Raw genomic sequence first — 24,967 nt, forward strand, 5'->3', positions numbered from 1 at the left:
AATAAATACCATAAATCTGAAAAAAAAAAAAAACCTCAAATAACAAATAAAATATTACATAAGGAGGTAATCATCAAAAAAATACCTTCAAAAGATTATACAATTTAAGGGCTTTTTTGTTATGCACAAGTCTTAAAGATTTAGAAAAGATCATTAAATCTTTATGGAAAAGTAAGAAAATGGGAGGGTTCTTAAAGAACCTGCATTTGTGTAAGTAATTGGCCAACAGCACAATATTGTTCACCAAAAACTCATGATCGTAATTCAAAGAAAAAAACAAATATTTTATAGTTTTAAAGTTAAAATTAAAGTCAGGTATTTCATATTTCAATCTTAACCAACCATAAAGGTCATCCCAGAATTTCTTTGAGAATTTGCATAAATAAAATAAATGTTCCAACGACTCTATATCTGCTTCACAAAAGGTGCACTCAGTACAATCCATATTAAATCTGTGTCTGAGGAAATCATTACAAGGATAAATATCATTAATAATTTTAAACTGAACCTCTTTTACCTTTGGAAAAAGTGGAAAAGTGAGAAATCTTGTTCTAATTTGACCCACTTTGTCTTTCGGAAATCAAATATAAGAGGCTCTTTACTACAGGGAAAGTCTCTATATTTACCAATGTTCTTAAAACTTTAATCTTACATCCCTCCTCTGTAAAATTAAGACCAGAAATTGTTAAACTTTTCAATCTCGGAATCACAGGTGAATAACACAATGCACCTTTAACCATCTGAACCAAACCACCAGGAACAGCTTTTAACAAAGTCACATATAATTTCTGAGTGCAAATAAAATTATATCTTTCACAAAAATTGTCATAACTAAGGAAATTTCCTTCCCCATCCATAATGTGTACAATGGACCAGACTCTCCGTCTGTCAGCAATCTATCTGTATGCGCGCTCTCTGTGTACGAGCGATCTGTTCATTTTTCCGGCAAGCGGCCTTTCAAAATAAAGGTCTCTATAGGTTAAATAACTAAGAGTGCAAAGTGAACTTCCAAAATATAATAAACACAATATTAAACTAATATTAAGAAATATAGAATTACGATAACATCAGAATAATATATTAATGCCCAAAACTAATTTAAATAACTGAGGGTTATAGGCCCTATGTGAAGTACAGAAGTATGGCGCCGCATGTACACACAAGGCTCTCATGTGACAAGTAGCTCCTTTACTGTTTTTTGTGTTTTATATGTAGTCTCCAGTCTAGCAATAAGGGCAACCACTGCACTTAAATCTTACAGTCGATTAGAGTTATTAGCAATCAGAGAATCATGTTGGGATTGCAAAGTAATCATCACAAAAAATACTATTCTAATGGAGATACAGTGCATCCGGAAAGTATTCACAGCGCTTCACTTTTTCCACATTTTGTTATGTTACAGCCTTATTCCAAAATTGATTAAATTCATCATGTTCCTCAATTCTTCAAACAATACCCCATAATGACAATGTGAAAGAAGTTTGTTTGAAATCTTTGCAAATGTATTAAAAATAAAAAAACGGAAGTATTCACAGCCTTTGCTCCATACTTTGTTGAAGCACCTTTGACACCAATTACAGCCTCAAGTCTTTTTGTGTATGATTCTACAAGCTTGGCACACCTATTTTTGGGCAGATTCCCCCATTCTTCTTTGCAGGACCTCTCAAGCTCCATCAGGTTGGATGGGAAGCGTCGGTGCACAGCCATTTTCAGGTCTCTCCAGAGATGTTCAATCAGGTTCAAGTATGGGCCACTCCTTTGTTACCTTGGCTGTGTGCTTAGGGTCATTGTCCTGTTGGAAGAGAGCTCTGGAGCAGGTTTTCATCAAGGATGTCTCTGTGCATTGCTGCATTCATCTTTCCCTCGATCCTGACTAGTCTCCCAGTTCCTGCCGCTGAAAAACATCCCCACAGCATGATGCTGCCACCACCATGCTTCACTGTAGGGATGGTATTGGCCAGGTGATGAGCGGTGCCTGGTTTCCTCCAGACATGACGCTTGCCATTCAGGCCAATCTTTGTTTCATCAGACCAGAGAATTTTGTTTCTCATGGTCTGAGAGTCCTTCAGGTGCCTTTTGGCAAACCCCAGGTGGGCTGTCATGTGCCTTTTACTGAGGTGTGGCTTCCGTCTGGCCATTCTACCATACATGCCTGATTGGTGGAGTGCTGCAGAGATGTTTGTTCTTCTGGAAGGTTCTCCTCTCTCCACAGAGAAATGCTGGAGCTCTGTCAGAGTGACCATTGGGTTCTTGGTCACCTCCCTGACTAAGGCCCTTCTCCCCTGATCGCTCAGTTTGGCCGGGCGGCCAGTTCTAGGAAGAGTCCTGGTGGCCAGTTCTAGGAAGAGTCCTGGTGGTTCCAAACTTCTTCCATTTACACATGATGGAGGCCACTGTGCTCATTGGGACCTTCAATGCAGCAGAAATGTTTCTGTACCCTTCCCCAGATCTGTGCCTCGATACAATCCTGTCTCGGCGGTCTACAGACAATTCCTTGGACTTCATGGCTTGGTTTGTGCTCTGACATGCACTGTTAACTGTGGGACCTTATATAGACAGGCATGTGCCTTTCCAAATCATATCCAATCAACTGAATTTTCCACAGATGGACTCCAATCAAGTTGTAGAAACATCTCAAGGATGATCAGTGAAAACAGGATGCACCTGAGCTCGATTTTGAGTGTCATGGCAAAGGCTGTGAATACTTATGTACATGTGATTTTCTTTTCTTTTTTTTTTTTTTATAAATTTGCAAATATTTAAAACAAACTTCTTTCACATTGTCATTATGGGGTATTGTTTGTAGAATTTTTAGGAAAATAATGAATTTAATCAATTTTGGAATAAGGCTGTAACATAAAATGTTTTTATGTAAATACTTTCCGGATGCACTGTACAACGCACACCACCATACTGTTAGTACTTCCCACTGGAGAAGAGACACAGGCAGCGGAGGCAGAGAAAACAGAAGAGGGGAAAGAGAGCCAGAATACGAACTAGACTAAAAACAAATCCATACAGACCGGACTGCCGAATCTTTTTCTTGCAAATACCAGATCACTTTGAAAAGGCTAGGAGCATTAGCAAAGACCCAACTCATCCGGGACACCAACTGTTTGAGCTGTTGCCATCAGGAAGGTGGTTCAGAACAGTGCCAACACATACAAATAGACTGAAAAACAGCTTCTTCCCACAGGTTGAAAATTCTTGTGGATCCGTTTTTGGGGAGAGCAGCTCCACCTGTGCTGCTATAGATTGATACACACACTAGGACTGATCTATGATGAAATACTTGTTTTGTTGCATGTCCTGCCACATGGTGTATTGGCCCAGCATGCAAATACTTTTTGTTTTTTAGAGCACTTATTATTCTGTGCACTTTTCCATAGGTGTAAACGCTTTGTGTGAGCTTTTTGGAGGAGATGATGCTACTCAAAATGTCATTTTAAGTGAAAACACTGTTAAAAAGTTTTAGGCACTTGTGAAAAATGTTGCATAGTGAGGATGTCTTCAAAAATAATGACATAAACAGTTTTAATGTATCTATTAATGCCATATAAAGTCCAGTAAACATAAAAAAATAGCTAAATCAATATTCTGTGTGACCACCTATGCCTTTAAAACATCCCCAATTCTTGGTACAACATGGACACAGTTTTTCTTGGTTGCTGGCAGATAGGATGTTCCAAGCTTCTTGAAGAATACCCCTCAGTTCTTCTATCTATTTAGGCTGTCTCAATTGCTTCTGTCTCTTTATTTAATCTCAGACTGACACGATGTGCCGGGCACCCTGTTCTTCTTTTCTAATCTTTTCTATTAGCAGAAGGAATGTTTGGGAGACATTTATATTTCCTATTGACACACTAAAGCTGAAGATATAAAAAAACATCTTAAGACAAATGTTTTTGTGAAACATCTAATGTGCCTAAGACTTTTGCACAGTCCTGTATGTCATAGGCTACTCAAAATATACGGCAGTTAAGACGTAGTCTACGGTGTAGCCTAACATGCAGCTCTTCATAAATTTTACTACATGATGCATCAACGCAGACCAAAACAGCTGTAAATAGTTCGCTGTGCAATGAAAGACCACCCCGAGCATGAAAAAATATTTATATCTGAGGTAGCTTTGCATTTTATTTTGAACATATGCTGTTTTTATATTCTTTTAAAAACACACGTTTACAACTTATACTGTGCTTTTTTTCTCAGGTCTTTTACTCAATACTACCGTTCAAAAGTTTTGAAACACTTTCTTAAAGTGATCTTAAAAACATTTTGATCTGAAGGCGTATGATAAAATGTTTGAAATTAGTTTTAGAGACAAAAATATAATTGTGCCACCATATTAATTTATTTAATTACAAAACTAAAATTTGATTAAAAAAAAAAAAAACATGTTTGAAATGGATGACTCGGACCGAATAATTAAGAAAATCAGCCAATAAGTATGGGAACTCCTTCAATACTTAAAAATGCCAAGAGTACATGTCTGCAAATTCTAGGCAAAGGGGGACTACTTTAAAGATGTTGCAATATAACACAGTTTTGATTTTTTTAGTAACAACACAATTCCCATAGTTCCATTTATGTTATTCCATAGTTTCAATGACTTTACTATTATTCTAAAATGTGAAAAAAATAAAGAATGAGTAAGTGACACTAAACTTTTGAACAGTAGTGTAAATCTAGTATGTGAGTGAAACAATACTTGTTTTATTCTAGTCGAGACCTTTCCAATCTGTATAAAGTTTTTCCTGAATGTTTAACAGTATGGTGTACAGCAAATGATCATATTTCATAAATTATGAAAACAGACCACTTCAAAAAAGTTCTTGTTAAAGAGTTATTTTGCCTAAAGGCATAGTAAAAAAAATTTGTGCTAGCCGATCACATGCCTGGAGGGTGTTTTTATAATTGCTAACTTACTTTGGAATGCAATGTAAACAACCCAATTACACCGGAAATAAAGTGCACCTGTGCAGTGCAGATGAATTGGGAATTACTTTGTCATCAGTCAGTAGAATCATCCATACAACTAATAATGCCCTCTCCAGACAGTACGTTGTTCGTCAGTCAGGGACGGATATACCGGGGTGGGATCGTGTGGCAAATGCCACCCTAAGAAATAGCATTGCCACCTCATCTGCAACCCCGACATAAGTATCCAAATGTATTAAATATAAATGTAAGTATATTATAGTTAATGTTGACATCGTGTGGGGTTTATTCATGTCGAACTGCCTCAAATCTCACCAAACACAAATTACTACACAGACCAATACCAGACACAAATTACAGGAGTGGACAACTGTAGCAGCCAATAACAGCATTGACCAATCGCATAGTTGTTATTACAGCACATGTACAGTGTTTGGGCTTTCGCGGGTTGAGTTTTTTTATTTTCTCAACAGCCACAACAACAACAATGTCCAATGGCCTTCTTGTTTGTGTGTACTTTATGTAGCGTTGTAACACGCACAAGAAGAGATAGTCACAAATGTTGGGAAAAACTGCTTTATTGGCAGAATGGCAATGTCCAAAGAAGCGTAGTAAAGGGAAGCGTAAGGTCGAAGCCGGGAGATCAGAATATAACAAACAAACAAGAGAGTAGTTTAAACAGGGGAAAGCTAGCGAAACACTAGAGCTGGCAAAGCGAAGGGGTAAACTAAACAATAACCAACAACTGTGGGGAGAAAGGGCAGGGTATAAATAGGGGAAAAGAACAGTGCAGGTGAAATGAATATTCCGGTGATTGGGAGCGAGTGTGAGAGCTAGAGGGGGCGGGGTGAACTTGGGGATTAGCGTTCGTTACAGTACTTCCCCCTCGGCTCCGGACGGCCGCGCTCTGGGAAGTGGTGCGGGACGATCGGGATGCTGGCGATGGTAATCAAGCTTGAGAGCTTGGTCCAAGACATCCCTCGACTGCACCCACTACTGTTCCTCAGGTCCGTAGCCCTCCCAGTCTACCAGGTACTGCAACTGGCCACCCCGACGTCTGGAATCTAACAAGGCCCGGACAGTATATGCGGGCTGACCTCCGACATCGAGTGGTGGAGGGGGTGTCTGGGATGCAGTGGGCGGGAACATGGGGCTGTAACACACGGGCTTAAGAAGGGAGACATGAAACACAGGACAGATTTTGTAGCGGGGTGGCAAAAGTAATTTATAAGTGACAGGGTTAATTCTCCGCACAATCTTAAAAGGGCCGACGTACTTAGGGCTCAGCTTCTTGGACGGGAGACAAAGACGGATGTCTCGGGTCGATAACCACACCTGCTGGCCCGGATGGAATATAGGAGTGGGTCGGCGTCGGCGGTCTGCCTTGGATTTCTGGGTCTGAGTGGAGCGTTGTAGACGGTCATGGGTGGCTCTCCAGACCTGGGTGCACTTCTGGGCCCAGGCATCCACCGCCGGAACGTCACTGGGATCAGCCTCCCAAGGGAAAAGGGGTGGCTGACAGCCCAGGACGCATTGGAATGGGGTGAGGCGAGTCGAAGAGCTGACCAGGCTATTTTGGGCGTATTCGGCCCAAGGAAGGTAGGTGTGCCAGTTACCCTGGTTCTGGGCACAGTAGGCTCTCAGGTATTTACCTATCTCCTGGTTAAGGCGCTCAGTCTGACCATTGGTTTGGGGGTGGTATCCCGAGGAGAAGTTTAGCTGGATGCCTAGTCTGTCGCTGAAGGCTCGCCAGAATCGAGACGTGAATTGGGTCCCTCTATCAGACGTAATCTCCTCGGGGATGCCGAAGTTCCGGAAGACGTGGTTGATCATGAGGTCGGCCAGTTGGGTTGCGTTGGGTAGTCCAGGTAGGGGAATCAAGTGGCACATCTTTGAAAACCTGTCTATCACCACTAGGATCTCCGTCCGACCGTCGGAGGGAGGTAAGTCGGTGATGAAGTCCATGGCGATGTGGGACCACGGCCGATCAGGTATGGGCAACGGTTGGAGGAGCCCAGCGGGAAGGTGACGAGGAGTTTTGGACTGGGCACAGACTGGACAGGAAAGGACATAGTCATGGATGTCGTCCTTGAGTGAGGGCCACCAAAATCTCCTTGCGAGTAGCTCAGTGGAATGGGTGATACCCGGATGGCCGGAACAAAGGGAAGTGTGGACCCACTGCATTAGCTGAGGGCGAATAATGGTGAGTACGTACATCTTGTTGGGGGGGTTTGAGGAGGCACGGGCTCGTTGCCTTGAGCCTGTAGGATGGCCTCCGTCAATTCCCACCTAACGGGTGCTACGACGCACGATGTAGGGAGAATAGTCTCTGGCCCCGGAGGTTTAGAGCCGTAGCTGAAGAGCCGAGAGAGGGCGTCAGCCTTGGTGTTTTTGGAGCCTGGGCGAAAAGTGACAGAAAATTTAAAACGGGTGAAGGACATGGCCCACCTGGCTTGTCTGGGGTTCAACATCTTGGCTGAGCGAATGTACTCCAGGTTCTTGTGGTCGGTGAAGACAACGAAAGGGAACTTAGAACCCTCCAACCAATGACGGCATTCCTCTAGGGCTAGCTTAATGGCCAGCAACTCTCTATTCCCGACGTCATAGTTTTGTTCGGGGGAGGACAGTTTATGGGAGTAGAAGGCACAAGGGTACAGCTTAGCCGGAGTCCCGTGTTGTTGTGAGAGTGCTGCTCCCACCCCCATCTCAGAAGCGTCCACCTCTACCACGAACGGGAGAGTGGGATCGGGTTGCTGGAGAACAGGGGAAGTGGTAAAAACGTCTTTTAGAGCTTGGAAGGCCTGCTGAGCGGGAGTGCTCCATGTGAGGGACTTCGGGTTGCCTCGTGTCAGAGCAGTGAGGGGTGCAGCGATCTTACCGAAGTTTCGGATGAAGTGCCTGTAGTAGTTGGCGAAACCCAGAAACCGTTGGAGCTCCTTCAGCGTCCTAGGTTCCGGCCAGGACAGGACTGCGGCAACCTTGTTGGTTTCCATCTTCATCGTTCCTGCAGACAAGACATAGCCTAGAAAGGAGACGGAGGAACAGTGAAAGGCACACTTCTCTGCCTTAACAAACAAGTCGTGCTCTCTAAGCCTCTGTAACACCCTCGAGACGTGATTGGTGTGTTCCGAGAGTGTGGAGGAGTGGATTAAAAGATCGTCTATGTAGACGACGAGGAATTGGTCCAGCATGTCTCGGAAGATCTCGTTCATGAACGACTGAAACACCGAAGGGGAGTTAGCAAGGCCGTACGGCATCACCAAGTATTCGTAGTGCCCCCTGGTGGTGATGAACGCAGTCTTCCACTCGTCCACCTTTCGAATGCGCATGAGGTTGTATGCGCTCCTGAGGTCAAGCTTGGTGAAGATCTTGGCTTTGCTGACTTGCTCAAGGGCCGGTTGGATGAGAGGCAAGGGATAGGCGAACTTTACCATTGCTTTATTCAAGGCACGGTAATCGATGCAGGGGCGAAGCCCGCCATCCTTCTTGTCTACGAAGAAGCCTGATGCTACTGGGGAGGTGGAGGGTCGTATTATGCCGAGACTGAGCGCCTCGTCGATGTAGTCCTCCATGGCCTTGGTTTCGGGCAGCGTTAAGGGGTATACTCTGCTCTTAGGGAGCGGGGACCCCGGAAGAAGATCGATGGCGCAGTCCACACTACGATGTGGAGGGAGATTAACCTGGGTCTTTTCGAACACATCGGCATAAGAGGAATACTCCGGGGGAATGGAGACCGGAGACCTCACCTCGGGGCTCTCGACGGAGGTTGAGAAGACAGGAAGGGAAATACAGTGGGACAAACAATGGTCAGTCCAGCACAACAGCTCCCCCGTGCACCAGGAAATATGGGGGTCGTGAAGAGATAACCAGGGGTGACCCAAAACTACTGGGTCCCTGGGTGACTGAACAATAAATAACTGAATGGCCTCCTTGTGGAACAAGCCTACTTGGAGGGACAATGGCATGGTTCTGAAGGAAATGAATCCCGATCCGAGGGGTGCCCCATCCAAAGAATTAACCTTGAGAGGTGGCACAACCAGACTAAGTGGGATACCAAGTCTTTGGACCAAGCCATCGTCCAAAAAATTCCCCGCTGCCCCGGAATCAACTAGGGCTGGGGTAGAAAAGGAGACATCATTAAAAATCAAAACCACAGGGAGGCAGACTTGTTTCTGGGTAATGTTAAGAATGACGGATGTTCTAACCTGGCTTCTGGAGAGAGAAGGCTGGGGACAGACTGGGCATGAGGAAATACGATGACCCGGTTTGCCACAGTACAGACAGAGGCTCTGTGTCAAACCTCTAGTGCGCTCTGCAGGGGTTAACGGAGCGCGACCAAGCTGCATGGGTTCAGAGTTGGAAGAGCTTTCGAGAGGTGGGGGGTGAGACGAGTTGGAGCCCACTGTACGCTCTTGGATGACTGAGGGACTACGAAAAGCACAATCGCGTAGGAGATTATCAACCGTAATGGAGAGTTGAATATAATTCTCCAGCGACAGTGATTCTCCTCTACAGGCTAGCTCCATCTGCAGTTGACTGCTCAAACCCAGGCGGTAGACAGTTAGAAGAGCGGGGTCGCTCCACCCGCTGCCAGCGGCAAGGGTGCGGAAATCAAGGGCATAATCGGCTGCGGTGCGTGACGCCTGTTTAAGAAACACGAGGCGGCTGCCCACATCTCTACCAGCTGCAGGGTGATCAAAAACCACGGCAATCTGGTGGCAAAACTGATCGTATCAAGTAAGAAGTGGGCTATCGGCCGTCCACAACGCGGTGGCCCATTGCCGTGCTTTGCCAGTGAGAAGTGAGATCAAAAAATGAATTCTCTCACTGTCAGCGCGTAAAAGGGGGTGATACTTCATATAAACACTGCACTGCATTAAAAACCCTTGGCAAGCGTCCGAAGAGCCATCAAACCTCTCGGGGGGTTGAAAACTCACGGCGCTCGGGAACACGTTGGGAGCATCAACGGGTTCAGGGACAGACACAGGTGGAACAGGGTTAAGCTGATCAGAAAGAGCACGTACCGTCTGTAGTATTTCTTGTATCTGCTGCCCCTGGGTTGTAAGTGCTTGATCATGTCTCCCCACGGTAGATCCTTGGGCAGAAATCGCCGCACAAATCCGCTCTAGTGAGCCTTGGAGGTTTTCCACGGAATCCATTGTGACTAAATTTTGTGGGGTTGGTTATTCTGTAACACGCACAAGAAGAGATAGTCACAAATGTCGGGAAAAACTGCTTTATTGGCAGAATGGCAAAAGTACAAAGGGGCAAATCCAAAGAAGCGTAGTAAAGGGAAGCGTAAGGTCGAAGCCGGGAGATCAGAATATAACAAAGGGGCAAATCCAAAGAAGCGTAGTAAAGGGAAGCGTAAGGTCGAAGCCGGGAGATCAGAATATAACAAACAAACAAGAGAGTAGTTTAAACAGGGGAAAGCTAGCGAAACACTAGAGCTGGCAAAGCGAAGGGGTAAACTAAACAATAACCAACAACTGTGGGGAGAAAGGGCAGGGTATAAACAGGGGAAAAGAACAGTGCAGGTGAAACTAATATTCCGGTGATTGGGAGCGAGTGTGAGAGCTAGAGGGGGCGGGGTGAACTTGGGGATTAGCGTTCGTTACAAGCGTGTTGTTTTTTTCTCTCCCTCTCTCTTTATTGCACTCAGTTGTGAGGGTATCCAGGTGCACAGTGTGTTTTCTTCCCATATAAACAGAGTGTTTCATGGCTGGGTTGTACGGATTCAACTCGTTCATGGGTGCTCAGGTGCACATTTACTTTTTTCCAGGTTCCCGGTGCTGGTTCGGAGAGTTTGTGGTTGTCGCTGCCTGAGCTTCGAAGTTTGCTGTTTTTCATATACAGAACTGTCAATAAATGCATCTGTGTTTCCACTACTCTCATCTTCCCGCAGCTTTTATTGCATTTATTTCCACTGACGTACAGATGCAATCTTGGTTTATTACAATAAAACATTTATTTGGGCAAATTATTACACAGAGCCTCTAAAAACTATAGGCATGTTACCACTAGATCAATCAGTCATGTTCTTAATCAAAGTGATGATCTATGAATTCATCAACTGTCATCAACCATAATTACATGAAATATGTATTTGAGTGCTTGAATCGGTCATTAAGAATGACTGTTTATCAAAAAAGGTCATTTAAAAGAATCTTCGGTAACACTTTCTATGAAGCTCATATTTATAATGCATTGTAAAGGCATTATACTGTATTAGCATCTCATAATACAACTTATAATAAGTTACAACTTCTCATAAATAATTATAACCAGTTACAATACATTTTAAGACTTCCACCATTCACAGTTATACTTTAGAGTATAATGCATTATAACACAAGCAAAGTCCACTTTTAACAGCAGAAGACATTAAAGTTACTCGTATAAGTACCATCATGCACAAGCAGCATAGTGTAAATAGTCAAAATGATTTATGACATGGTCATATTATTAGTGGTCTTTGCCTGCTTTAAGATACAAAAGCAATATCTTACATTTATGCATTTGGCATACGCTTTTATCCAAAGCAACTTACAGTGCAATTATTACAGGGACAATCCCCCTGGAGCAACCTGGAGTTAAGTGCCTTGCTCAAGGATACAATGGTGGTTGGCTGTGGGGTTCGAACCAGCGACCTACTGATTAACAGCCCTGTGCTTTAGCCACTACGCCACCATCATAAAACAAGTCTATAGAATCAGTTTGATTTTTATTCTTGGGTGAGTTTAAACTACATGTGTGATCAACATACATATTTTTTTCTCAAGAGAGCGTTTCTGATAGATTTCAACTTTGTAGCTTTATAAGTGTTTTTAGTAATATCTCAATTTAGACTGAATGTGTTAATTTGTGCATGTGTAATGTATATACCACTTAAAATTATCTTATGGATGTTTATAAGAGGGGAAGGAGGTACTGCCCCAAGTGAAGGAGTTCAAGTACGCAGCGGGGGCGGTATTGCACTCGCTCTATCGCACCGTTGTCATGGAAAGATAGCTGAGCCGGAAAGCAAAGCTCTCGATCTACCGGTCAATTTTTGTTCCTACCCTCACCTATGGTCATGAAGGCTGGGTCATGACCGAAAGAACTAGGTCGCGAGTACAAGCAGCCGAAATGGGCTTCCTCAGAAGGGTGACGGGCTTCTCCTTTAGAGATAGGGTGATGAGCTCAGTCATCCGTGAGGAGCTCGGAGTAGAGACGCTGCTCCTTTGCGTCGAAAGGAGTCAGTTGAGGTGGTTTGGGCATCTGGTAAGGATGCCCCCTGGCCGCCTCCCCAGCTGGGAGGAGGCTTCGGGGAAGACCTAGGATTAGGTGGAGAGATTACATCTCCACACTGGCCTGGGAACGCTTCGGGGTCCCCCAGTCAGAGCTGGTTAATGTGCCTTGGGATAGGGAAGTTTGGGGCCCCCTGCTGGAGCAGCTGCCCCCGCGACCCGACTTCGGATAAGCGGTTGAAGATGGATGGATGTTTATAAGAAGACATTGCTTTTGTCACGTTATTAATGCATACCTATTATATATCTTATATATATATAAAATCATAACTAAATTGTATTTTGCTTGTGTTCTAAAGCTTTATACTATGAGGTATAACTATGAATAGATACAGCTGTGGCCAAAAATATTGGCACACTTGGTAAATATGTGCAAAGTAGTCTGTGAAAAAAAATATGCATTATTTATCCTTTTGATCTTTCATTAAAAAAACACTCACAAAAATCTAACCTTTGATTGAAGTAAAACAATTAAAATAGAGGAAATATCTCATTATTAAATACATATTTTACTCCAAAAAGCATTGGCCATAATTATTGGCACCCTTTTATTCAATATTTTTTTCAACCACCCTTTGCTAAGATAACAGTTCTGAATCTTCTCCTATAATGCCAAATAATGAGGTTGGAGAACACCTGGCGAGGGATCTGAGACCATTCGTCCATACAGAATCTCTCCAGATCCTTCAAATTCAGAGGTCCATGTTGATGGACAGTCCTCTTCAGTTCACCCCACAGGTTTTCTATGGGGTTCAGGTCAGGAGACTGGGATGGTCATGGAAGAACCTTGATTTTGTGGTCAGTGAACCATTTTTGTGTTGATTTTGATGTTTGTATTGATCATTGTCCTGCTGGAAGATCCAACCACGGCCCATTGTAAGCTTTCTGGCAGAGGCAGTCAGGTTTAGATTTTCTATCTGTTGGTATTTGATAGAGTCCATAACACCATGTATCCAAACAAGATGTCCAGGACCTCTGGCAGAAAAACAGCCCCACAACATTAAAGATCCAGCCCCACATTAAACCATGGGCATTGGGTACTTCATCATCTCTGTGTGCACCAAACCAATCTCTGGTGTTTGCTGCCAAAAAGCTTTTTTTTGTTTCATCTTGCCATATAACCTTGTTGCATTTGAAGCTCCAGTAGTGTTTGGCAAACTGAAGATGCTTGGGTTTGTTGTTGGATGAGAGCAGAGGGTTTTTTTTCTTTCATGAAACTCTCCCAAACAACTTGTGGTGATGTAGGTGATGTCTGATATTATTTATGAGACTTTCTGACCCCAAGACCCCAACTCATTTCTGCAATTCTCCAGCTGTGATCCTTGGAGATTCTTTGGCAATTTGAACCATCCCCCTCACTGTGCATGGAGACAATATAGACACATGTCCTCTTCCAGTCTGATTCTCAAGATCTCCAGTTGATTGGAACATGTTAATTATTGCCCTGATGGTGACAATGGGTATTTTCAATGCTTTGGCTATTTTCTTACAGCCACTTCCCATTTTGTGAAGCTCAACAACCTTTTGCCACATCAGAACTATATTCTTTAGTCTAAACCACAGTGACTGATGATTAAGGGAACTTTACCTGTGTGTTACCTCATATTTATACTCCTGTGAAACAGAAAGTCATGGCTGAACAATTTCATGTTCCTAGTCATCCAGGTGCACTACAATTTTTCAAATATGAATGGGAACATACTTCAGATATATTTTACTGAGAATAATTTCTAGGGGTGCCAGTAATTGTGGCCAACATGATTTGGAGAAAAATATTTATTTAATAATGAGATTTTCCTTCAATTAAAAGTTAGATTTTTGTGAATTTTTTTAATGAAAGATCAAAAGGACAAACAATGCTGATTATTATCTGCTTTCTTTGCTCATATGTACCAAGGGTGCCAATACTTTTGGCCACAACTGTAAGTATAATGTATTATAATTGTGGTTACAATTATTTATGAGAAGTAATAACATATTATAAGGTGTATAATGAAACATTACTAATGCATTATAATGCCTTTACAGTGCATTATAAATATGGGCTTCATAGAAAGTGTTACCGAATCTTCAACTGTGCATAACAATTCATAGTCATGAGTTTCACAGCACTGCCACTCACAGTACAATTCTCTGTTTATTTTCATTAAGAACTAACGTTGTGTTAATGCTCTATCGAATGGCTTATTCTAGCTGTTACAAAGCTGTTACAAAGCCTAAATGACTTTATTAGCAGAATAACCATGGGTACACTTACCACAATAAAAAAACCCTTTTTATCTTCATAAGGTGGTGACATTTTGTCCAATTGCCAATTCTCTATGTCAAGCTAAAGAACATTTAGAATTTGTTGTTGTGCTTAATAGAACATGTCTTGATTCTCTGGAGACAGACATTTTGTTACTTTTTTTTATTAAAGCAAAAAAACTCATTTTAATGTTGGCAAATCGCTAGCGAAACGGTTATTACGTGGTTCCTGTGGAGATGCATTTGTAATTTGACAGTGACTCAAATGAATGAACTAGTACTTGTTGCAATGATGCTTAGTACCTTAATCTATAAGGAGCAAGCATAGGCACTTGCTTTGGTGTTGCCACCCCTCACAGTCTGCATGCCACCCTATAAGTCTAGATCCACACCTGCAGTCAATTCATATGTTTTTCTGTAGATGAAGTCTCGCTACAGACAAATAAGTTAGCATTCAACAAAGTCAACTCCACTTGCACTTACCTTAAGATTTCCTTTGTAAAACTTGCTCTTAGAGTCTTTGCTTACAACCTATTCACAAAACTGCTTAGCTTGGAACTCTTTGGAGAACTTCTAGTGATATAATAAAATTATTTGTGAATATGGGCCTAGGATTAATTTCACAACATAAATCAAATCAGAAATAAACTCTTTTCTTCTTCTTCTTTTAGCTATAATAACTGTAAATAAAATGTTAAAAAATTCCAGGTTGGTCCAGCTAATGCACATAGACATTCTCAAGTACACTGACAGAAAATTACTTTTGATGATTGATACTTTGAACTGTATTTCCACCAGTTGCCATATTTAGTGTTATGATTTCTCCATTCCTATGTATTCCTAAATGGGCATACTGGTATGACCAAAATAATCATTTTTTTTTTTCATCCAATGAGAGTTATCACCATATCACTCTTTCAGTCTTTAGAACATTGGTGTCATTTCTCTCTTGAATGACATTTCATATGAGCTCTTAGCTTTGTTTTTCTTGCAAAACTCTTTCCACACTGAAGGCATTTGAAAGGCTTTGCTCCAGTGTGAGTTTTTAAGTGGACTTTCAGAATTCCTCTATGCGTGAAACTCTTTTCACACTGATGGCAGGTGAAAGGCCTCTCTCCAGTGTGAGCACTCATGTGATACTTCAGGGAATATTTGTTGATGAAACCCTTCCCACACTGAGGGCACATGAAAGGCCTCTCTCCAGTGTGAATTTTCATGTGATAATTAAGGGCATTTTTGTCTGATAAACTCTTTCCACACTGAAGGCATATATATGGTGTCTCTCCATTGTGAATTCTCAGATGATCCTTATAACTTTTTTCATGTTTGTAACACTTGCCACACTGATGGCACGTGTAAGGCTTCTCTCCAGTGTGAGTTCTCATGTGGATATTAAGACTTGATTTATGTCTGAATCTCGTTCCACACTGATGGCACATGTAAGGCTTCTCTCCAGTGTGAATTCTCATGTGCCTTTCAAGACTTCCTTTTACTGAGAAACATTTTGTACACAGCTGGCATGTGAAAGGCTTTTCTCCAGTGTGAGTTCCTATGTGCTTTTTAAGCACTCGTTTCTGTGCGAAACTCTTTCCACACTGAGGGCAGGTGAAAGAATTGTCTGTTTCTGTTCTTCGAGTTGTTTTCTGTGAAGATTCCTTTTCAGTCTGGGAGCAACTATAAGATTCTTCTCCAGTTATGAATTTATCAGGTTCTTGATTCTGATGTTTCTCCTCCACTTCATTCAGTCCTTCACTTTCCTCTTTCAGCTTCATCAGGTCTAAAATCAAAACATAAATAAGTCAAAATAAATACAAGAGGGGCCGCATCAATAGCGCAAAGTAAGAGGTCAAGTATTCATTTATGCGTAATCTTTTTATCCTCAAGATTAACTCTTAATTTATCTTTGAACCCAATTCAGTACGGTCATATCCCAAGGTGTTCATGTTTCCATGTCATGTTTTGTGTTAATGTCTTTTATTTTGAAATGTACTTCCATGTCATGTTATTTCCTGTTTCATTGTCATGTGTTTCACATGTTCATGTGTCTTGTTATTCATTCTGTTGTGTCATTGGTTCATAGTCATTGTCTTGTTATCTTGTTTATAGTTCTGCCTGTTCATTGGTTGATGTTTCCCTTGTTCATGTATTTAAGTCTCATGTTTCCTTTGTATCAGGGTCAGGTATTGTTTGTATGTTTGTTGATGTCAACAACTTTGGTTGCGAGTTCAAGTTCATGTCAAATCTAGTTTATGTTTGATTCATGTTTGTAGTTGGGGTTTTTGGATTACAGGTTGGAATAAATTTGCACTTGGGTTCTTAAACGGTCGTCATTGTCTTTGTCATTGCCAGCACCAGCAACGTAATTTCAAGTTCAAGGAGAATCTGCCAACGAGCTATAGATTTCAATCTGGGTGTTAATTTAGGGAGGCATCAAAACTGTGCAGTGTTGGGTTTATTTTAGGACAGTGGTTGGGAAATACTGGCCTATAGCGCTGTACATTACAGGTCAAGCCAATCATTACAAAGCTTATTAAAAGAAATAAAAATACTCATTCAGGACTCAAACATTTATTTTAGGCACATTCTACCTGGTATAAATAATGGTAAATGCAGTTTTCTCTGATAAATACTAATATATACAGTAGTATAAGAAACAGCATCACTGTCAGTGTGTTTATTATGTTTATTTAGGCAAAAGTTTGAATTACAATACAACATCAATATATTGTCAACTTCTACTTGCTCGTTTCTCGTTAAACTTGTATTGTAATCTGTATTAAACTTGGATAGCAGCTCCAGCCTCGTTGCAAGCAAAGACCGCAATGTGCTGTGTTTTTTGTGGGCTGGTTAAGTAGTATCATTGTCAGTTAGATCATCGTTTGGTTCTCAAGCCTGTGGTGCTAGCCAATCCGGGTAGCGCAACATAATTTACTGTTGTCAATGCACTGTGGTAGGGCTATACAGAGCGGTAAAGTCACTTTCCAGATGGGTAATGAAACAACATTGGATAACTGCAGGTTGCAGCTTATGAAATGACCACATAGAAAAACTGGTTAGTACTGCAGTGAAATTCAAGGGCTAACCCTCCTTCACAGTAAGCACTTGGGAAGAGAAAGAGGTGACATTCAGATTATAAAACCTAGCAAAAGTGCTAAGGGAAGCTAAGCCCATTGCTAAGCAGATGTCCTCTAGGGAAACACCATTAGACCATGCCCAGGAAGCGGCATGTAGGCCTTCCTGGGTTTTAGAATGGCAAACTTGACAAAACCAGTAAATCTAAAGAGTCATCGACTGCCAGCGCTTAAAGGTCCCCGACATGTTTTACAGAAGCCAAAGCGAAAAGCAGTGCAGTCTTGGGTGTACGTAACACCACTGTAGCTAATGACTTGAACTGGTGACCAGTGAGTGCTCTTAAAACAAGCGCTAAATCCCAAACTAGTACAGTGAAGGAGGGAGATAGTCTCAGCCGCCACATAAAATTTACAATCAGTAGATGACTGTCTATTGACGAACCACCCAGGGGAACGTTTCTGTTTGCTATCACTTCGACAAACACGTTAAACATAGACGGGGTGAGACCCGTGTCAAAACGCTCCAGCAGAATGTTGAGTATAGACTACACGGTGCAATGTACAAGGTCCTCACCTCCAGTGTATAAACGTCTCGTTCAAGTAGCTCTAGCCAGTAATATGGTGTCGAGCACTGACTGCAACAACCCTCGTACGGGCTCCATTTAGGGACCAGACTCAAAGTGTCCACTATTCTAGGTTTGGATGGCAAATTATCCCCCTCTCCCTGCTTGCGAGCACTGGTTTGTGCACAGTAAAATCATCCACAGTGGGGCATCCGAGAGCTCCATTAGCTCTGGAAACCAGAGGTGGTTGGGCCATTCCAACGCAACTAACAGTACAGTTTCCTCATCCTCCCATATTTTGCACAACACGTGAAGCAAGTGGACAGGAGGGAACGCATACTTGTGTTGTCGGATCGGACCAGAATGTGAAAGCCCTGGAAGACTGGCCAGAAGACTCTCAAGGATAGATATATAGTAAGTAGTAATAAATTGTCTGTCACAGGTCAGATGTGCACCTGTTCAGGTGCCAATAGGCGCACGTTTGTTGCGCTGGGCTCCCCAGCCCATGTTGGAGTCAACTGTCGTGACCACTTTGTGTCTGGCTACTTGTCGGAGCGTTAAGCCCGTCTGATAAAACCTGGGCATATTCCAAGTGGTTAACATGGCCAGACAGCAGTGTGATACCACAAGATGTAAGCGACTGATTCGCCTTGAGTGTCAAGGTACCTTTGATTTGAGCCAGCAAAATCAAAGAGCGGTGTGACCCAGACCCGGCGCCAGACACAAATTCACGGACGGGCATTACATTTTTTTCAGGGGGGCACAACTGAGATAAACCTAATTCCCTAATTGCATAATAACATTAAATGATATGACCGATTATGAATTGAATATGTATGATACAATGATAATGATCGATAGTAGCCTGTTACATAATGTACTGACGCTATTCAAATTCATAACTGACGCTAAAGATTTGTGCTGTTTAGGCTTGCGCAGCCTCTCGATGAAACAAATAGGCCTAACTGCAGCTCACACAAAGAAACTCAGTTAGCATACTGTGGTAAAAAATTCTAAATGTCTAAGTTAGTTTTTATATTTATAACATGAAGCAACACCATACAACCAAGTGCTGAATACCATCACGATTGAAAATGTAACACTGATTTCGATAGTTCAATAAACAAGTAATTCATATTAAGTCACTTACATTTTACATGCAATATTGACTTTTTGTTCTATTTTAAAACAAAGATCCCAGCAGAAACAGAACGCATCTCACAGTCAACCGCCTGCCACCTGTGGCCGTGACGTCCCTTGCTTGAGGCTATGGCTTTGGCAAGTAACGTTAGACCAACTAGTATCACTGGAATGGCTAGCCTCTGCAGTGTTAGGAGTTGGATCGACCTCTTGTGAACTGGGTCTTCTCCCCTTACCTCGCTGCTCTCTTCTGCCAACTTTGGTGGTCTTTGATTAAAGAAACGCCGTATATCCATGGTAACTGTCACACGAAATAGCTCAGCATAGTAGTTTAAAAAAAATAACAGCTATCGTTATTAAGCGCTACTATGCTTAGTACACAAAGAAATATTCCCGCGCTCACTATCGACAAACCAATCAAATCCATTTAAAAATATTATTTTTTAAATCAGACCAAACACATTTTTATTTAGGAGTTTATTCATCATGTATATACAAAACGACAACTTACCAACTTGTAACGAAAGTTACAGTAGCCTATTGATAAAATATAAATAAAAGTGCAAACAAGCAAGGACTGGTGGTTGGTCGACTCCCGCGGGACTACTAACATTTACGACTAGATTTGATGGTCGAGTGCGGGCGCAGGCGGTAATGGGTTGCGGGAGAATAAAACGATTCGTGGGACTCCCTATCTAAATAAAACATCCAAAAACAAATACATTGTTATTCATCTATTGCACAAAAGCAATAAGAACATCTAAACAAAATAACGATTTACAGTCGCAAGCATAAGTAGATGTTCTCATTAGCCTATAACGTGTTTTTGCAGTGTTGTGCAATGTTGCCAATCACAGACATGTGTTGATTTCTGAAACGCAATGGCCAATCAGATGCATTTCAGACAAAATCCACTCACCGCTCAAAACGTTGGAGTTTTTGTTCAGTGCTGAATTCTGCATGCTGCATAGTAAAAGAGCTTTGTGAGATCGCGATTAAATGAGATGGGAGACGTGATGTAGAGTTGATAGGATCATCCAGGGCGGGCACTAGTGACTCACAGGGCGGGCCAGGCCCCCCAATGCCCACCCATGGCGCCGGGACTGGTGTGACCGCTGCTGCAGCCATAAGTGTCATGTTTAGATGTGTTTTTGTTCATGTTTTGAATACATGTCTTTTATTTTGAAAAGTTTAGTTCCTGATTCCCTAGTCATGTGATGTCCTGTTTTCCCTCCATGTTCATGTGTCTTGTTTTCATTGGTTTATTGTTTCATTAGGTTGTTATCAGTTCTAGTTTGTCATTGGTTTAGTTTAATTGTCTTATCTTGTTCATGTTTTGTTTTTGGTTCTTGGATTGATCACGATTTGAAATAATCTGCACTTGGGTCCATCTTCACGTCTTCATCATAGTCTTCATCATTGTCCTTGTCAGCGTCGTTACAGAATACTAGACTGCCCATAATGGATCCAGCAATTCAGCTCCTGCACCTACATCAGGGGAATAGATCCCTGGAGGATTATGTTGGGGGACTTCTGCTCTCTGGCCAGCAAGGTTGACTTTAATGAGGTAGCCCTCAAAGACTGTTTCCGTATCGGACTGAGTGAGCAAATCTCCTCATTGGTGACTGGTGGTCGCAGTTCCCTCAGTCTGGTTCAGTGTATCAACCTTGCCCTGCCGATTACTGGTTCTACATTCACGGTGGGTGAGGCAGATGCTGAGCCAGCATCCCACATCATGGTCGACGAGCCAGCGTCCCACATCATTGTCGACGAGCCAGCATCCTATGCCACGGCAAATGAGCCAACGCCTGCCACAGCCAATGTCCATGCCTGCCACGGCCAACGAGCCAATGCCCACGCCTGCCATGGCCAACAAGCTGGAAGCCTTGTCCGTCCCAGAGCCAGCGTTGCCAGCCTCATCTGTCCCGGAGCCTGCACCACCAATTTCGGCCTCACGTTCACGACCACGAAGGTAATTTCCAAGTCTCTGCCCATGTTCACGACCACAGAGGTCGTTTCCAAGTCTCTGCCCAAGTTCACGGAGGTTGTTTCCAAGTCTCTGCCCACGTTCACTACCATGTAGGTCGTTTGCAAATCTCTGCCCAGGTTCACAACCACGGAGGTCTTTTGCAAGTCTCTGCCCATGTTCACGACCACAGATGTCGCTTGCAAATCTCTGCCCATGTTCACGACCGTGGAGGTCGCTTGCAAGTCTCTGCCCATGTTCACGACCACGGAGATTGTTTCCGAGTCTCTGTACAGGCCCACGACCACTGAGGTCTTTTCCCACTCAATAAGGACACTTAGTTTCGAGCCTCCCACAGCTTGACCCCACGTCATGGCCACCAAGCCAGAATTCCACGCCTCAGCCTGCTCCAGGCCATGTCACAGCCACGCCTCAGCCTGCTCCAGGCCATGTCACAGCCACGCCTCAGCCTGCTCCAGGCCATGTCACAGCCACGCCTCAGTCTGCTCCATGGCCATGTCACAGCCGAACCTCAGTCTGCTCCATGCCATGTCACAGCCGAGACCCAGACTGCTCCATGCCATGTCATAAGCAAGCCTTAGCTCCACCGTCCGGGCCACCCTCCACCAAAAACACAAGAAGAAAGTGAAAGTGGAGACTGACTGAGCAGGATACCTGCAAACTCTGTACTGTTGAAAAAGGTGACAGTTTGAAATGTTTTTATTATTATTATTTTCTTGAGTATGTATAGCATTTATGTAACAATTGGCTGAAACATTTCTAAAAGAGGCTATTTAGACTGTGGAAATATTTTGTGTCGAAGCACTAGACGCATGCATAAATTCTATACACCATACACTGTCTGTCACAGCAACAGTTAGGATACCTTGCATCTGGTTTAATGGAGTGGTAGTGGCGTAGTGGGCTAAAGCACATAACTGTTAATCAGAAGGTCGCTGCATCGATCCCCACAGCCACCACCATTGTGTCCTTGAGCAAGGCACTTTACTCCAGGTTGCTCCGGGATCGTCCCTGTAATAAGGGCACTGTAAGTCGCTTTGGATAAAAGCTTCTGTCAAAATGCATAAATGTAAATGTTTGGAAGAGCAATTAGAGCTTGTTGCCTGTCGGCCTTCAGAGACACGCAGCATCTGTCAAACACAGGCGATGGTGTGCATGCTGCTCTTATCACCGACACGATCAGCCACAACACTGAAGTTTACCAAATCGTTCACATGCATGTAGAGACTACTTTGCCGCCTTTCTTTATAATTATTTAGCCTTATTATTTGTTGTATATTTGTCAGTCAATTGTAAAATAATTACAGGGCTTATAGGGGAGTAAATGACAACAGAACTTCCAATTTTGGGTGAACTACTTTAACTAAAAATCAGAATGGCACCAACCTCTTTGTTCCTCAGTGTCTTCATTCTTCAGGCTAAATGGTTCTGAAATAGAGAAGTCTTCTCTCTCCTCTTTAAACTCCTCTTTAACAAACTCCATCTTCAGTAGCATGTCAAGTAGATTTTATTCTAAGGGTCAGAGAGGGTGAGAAAAATGATTTGGTGCAAAAAAAGAAAAAATTGCAATTACAAATTCTGCGGTATGAAATTCATTTGAACGAAGGCAGGAGGGCAATCGACAACTTAAAGGGATAGTTCAACCAAAGATGAAATAGTAATCAACTTAGTTAAAAAGACCTTAAATTTGTATCCTTTTCCCACCAATAGCAATTGTGTCACTTTAGAAGACATTAATTTAATCGGTATGGATGATGTTTATGCAGACTGTCTGTGATTTTTGTAGCTTCAAAAGTCTGATCACCATCTATTTGTACTTTAAAGACCTATTGAGATAATATATTTTTTTTACTTTTCCTCAAATGGGTTCTGGTGAACGATCCCTTTAAACCAGAATCATTTGCACTGAAGCACGATGAAAACAGTTCACAATATTTTACAATGAGTTTCAATGAGAACAACAAAAACCCACTGAAGATAGACACAGAAAATAGAAGGGGCACCTGTAACACTGGGTGTGAAGTTTCCTCAATGGAGAATTATCTCAGCAAAATACCACCGAATGCAAAAGCACTCTAACTGCACCCTAGAAGCACATTTGGAGCTAACGACAACATCTGGTACACAACTTTTCCTCTAGGAGTAAATCAGCTGTCAAAAATTGTACCTAGAATCACCAAGGAGCCGGGACGCAATCATCCTATACAAACCACAGCACACATACACAGGCGATTGGAGCATGCACGTTACGACTGTTATAAGACACTGGACTATTTCTCTTCAGGAGTTCAGACCTGTAAAGATGTCTTTCAGACTCCAGTTATACAAATGCAGGTATCTCCAGACCTCCTCACACACACACACACACACACACACACTTGACATGCACATCCAATGTTGTTGCTGCTATGTGGCCAACTGAGTTAGGCTAAGTTAGGCTGAGTTAGGCCAAGTTAGGCTGAGTTAGGCCAAGTTAGGCTGAGTTAGGCCAAGTTAGGTTGAGTTAGGCCAAGTTAGGTTGAGTTAGGCCAAGTTAGGTTGAGTTAGGCCAAGTTAGGCTGAGTTAGGCCAAGTGGCTAGGTGACTGAGTTAGGCTGAGTGGCTGAGATAGGCTAAGTGGCTGAGTTAGGCTAAGTGAGTGAGTTAGGCTGAGTAACCATGTTTTTTTGTTTGGTAAAAACTGTTTATTCTGTATCCATAATAGTGATCGTGGTTTTATTAACCACGACATTATATTTTTGATTACCATAGTTATTATTTTCCTGTCTTATTTCCGATTTTACAACGAATATCAAGGTTAAAAAAATTTGGTGACTACACTACAGCAAGGAAACATGGTAAATTTATTGTGAGGGCTCGCAAAACTATTTATTAAATAATAATTCCAGCCGATCATTACAGTTGTGATCACAAATATATTTATTCTAATATATTATCTGGTCGTCAAAATACTGATTCCTGTTATGGAGGAGTAAAGGCAAAGTAAAAGCAAATACATCAGAAAGTATACCTGCTCAAAAACTATAAAGATATTATGGGTTCGTTTAAGTTGAAGAGCTTCAAAATCTTAGGAGAATTAAAGCTGTGGTGTCACCAAGATGTGTCAGATAATCTATTAGAATAAATCTCGTGCACAGCCAAGTATAAGTATACACAAACACCTGAAACGCAAAACAAGTCTGACGTACGAGCACACATGAACAGAAGGGGGAAAACGCTCACCGATTTCATTACGTGCAGCAGTTTCTTAATTTGTTTGTTCTGAAATCTCAGTGGTGCCTCCTGAAACAGACAGAATAATAATCATTTAAAAATAATCCTCTACATCTACACAAAAGTCTCCCAACAGCACAACAAGCAGCAGACTGAGCTTTAGCGCAGCTCTTACGACGTCACAACTGCCTCAGAGATTCTTGCTGTTGTTGTTCAATGTCTGTTCACTCACTGGGAGATTTACCGCCACCTGCTGTATCATCCTGCACAAATGATGCGCTGAAACCATGAGACTCTGCCGTCTACTACATAACAACAACACATGCTCCACAGTCTCTCAAACACCACAACAATTCACACATCCCATTTCAATCCTTACCCTTAATTTCCCAAGATGAATTCAAACCTGTATGTCCCAATTTAACCTAGTTAACTACACCTCTGCTCTTCTATTCCCTTGTGCTGTTTCAAACATTATCACATTAATGCTATGCCCTTTACTTTTTTATTCTTGAC

General features: G+C 42.4%; 1 protein-coding gene across 3 annotated transcripts; it reads right to left on the reverse strand.

The window, feature by feature from the left end:
• Positions 1 to 14,059: 14,059 nt before the first annotated feature.
• On the reverse strand, positions 14,060 to 24,715 carry LOC127644819 (gastrula zinc finger protein XlCGF7.1-like). 3 transcript variants are annotated; one of them, XM_052128214.1, is made up of 3 exons: positions 24,461 to 24,715; positions 22,625 to 22,750; positions 14,060 to 16,254 (listed from the first exon to the last, which is right to left on the reverse strand). In XM_052128214.1, exons 2-3 carry the CDS (start codon positions 22,731 to 22,733, stop codon positions 15,416 to 15,418), a joined length of 948 nt encoding a protein of 315 aa, XP_051984174.1. In that variant the 5' UTR covers positions 22,734 to 22,750; positions 24,461 to 24,715; the 3' UTR covers positions 14,060 to 15,415. The 3 variants fall into 3 exon arrangements, 2 of the variants coding, with proteins under 2 accessions (XP_051984174.1, XP_051984175.1); XR_007970721.1 differs by lacking the exon at positions 14,060 to 16,254 and adding an exon at positions 21,962 to 22,249 and having other exon boundaries at positions 24,461 to 24,714; XM_052128215.1 differs by lacking the exons at positions 22,625 to 22,750; positions 24,461 to 24,715 and adding an exon at positions 20,171 to 20,319.
• Positions 24,716 to 24,967: the final 252 nt, after the last annotated feature.

Source organism: Xyrauchen texanus, chromosome 6 (genome assembly GCF_025860055.1).
Source record: "Xyrauchen texanus isolate HMW12.3.18 chromosome 6, RBS_HiC_50CHRs, whole genome shotgun sequence".
Taxonomy (NCBI): Eukaryota; Metazoa; Chordata; class Actinopteri; order Cypriniformes; family Catostomidae; genus Xyrauchen; species Xyrauchen texanus.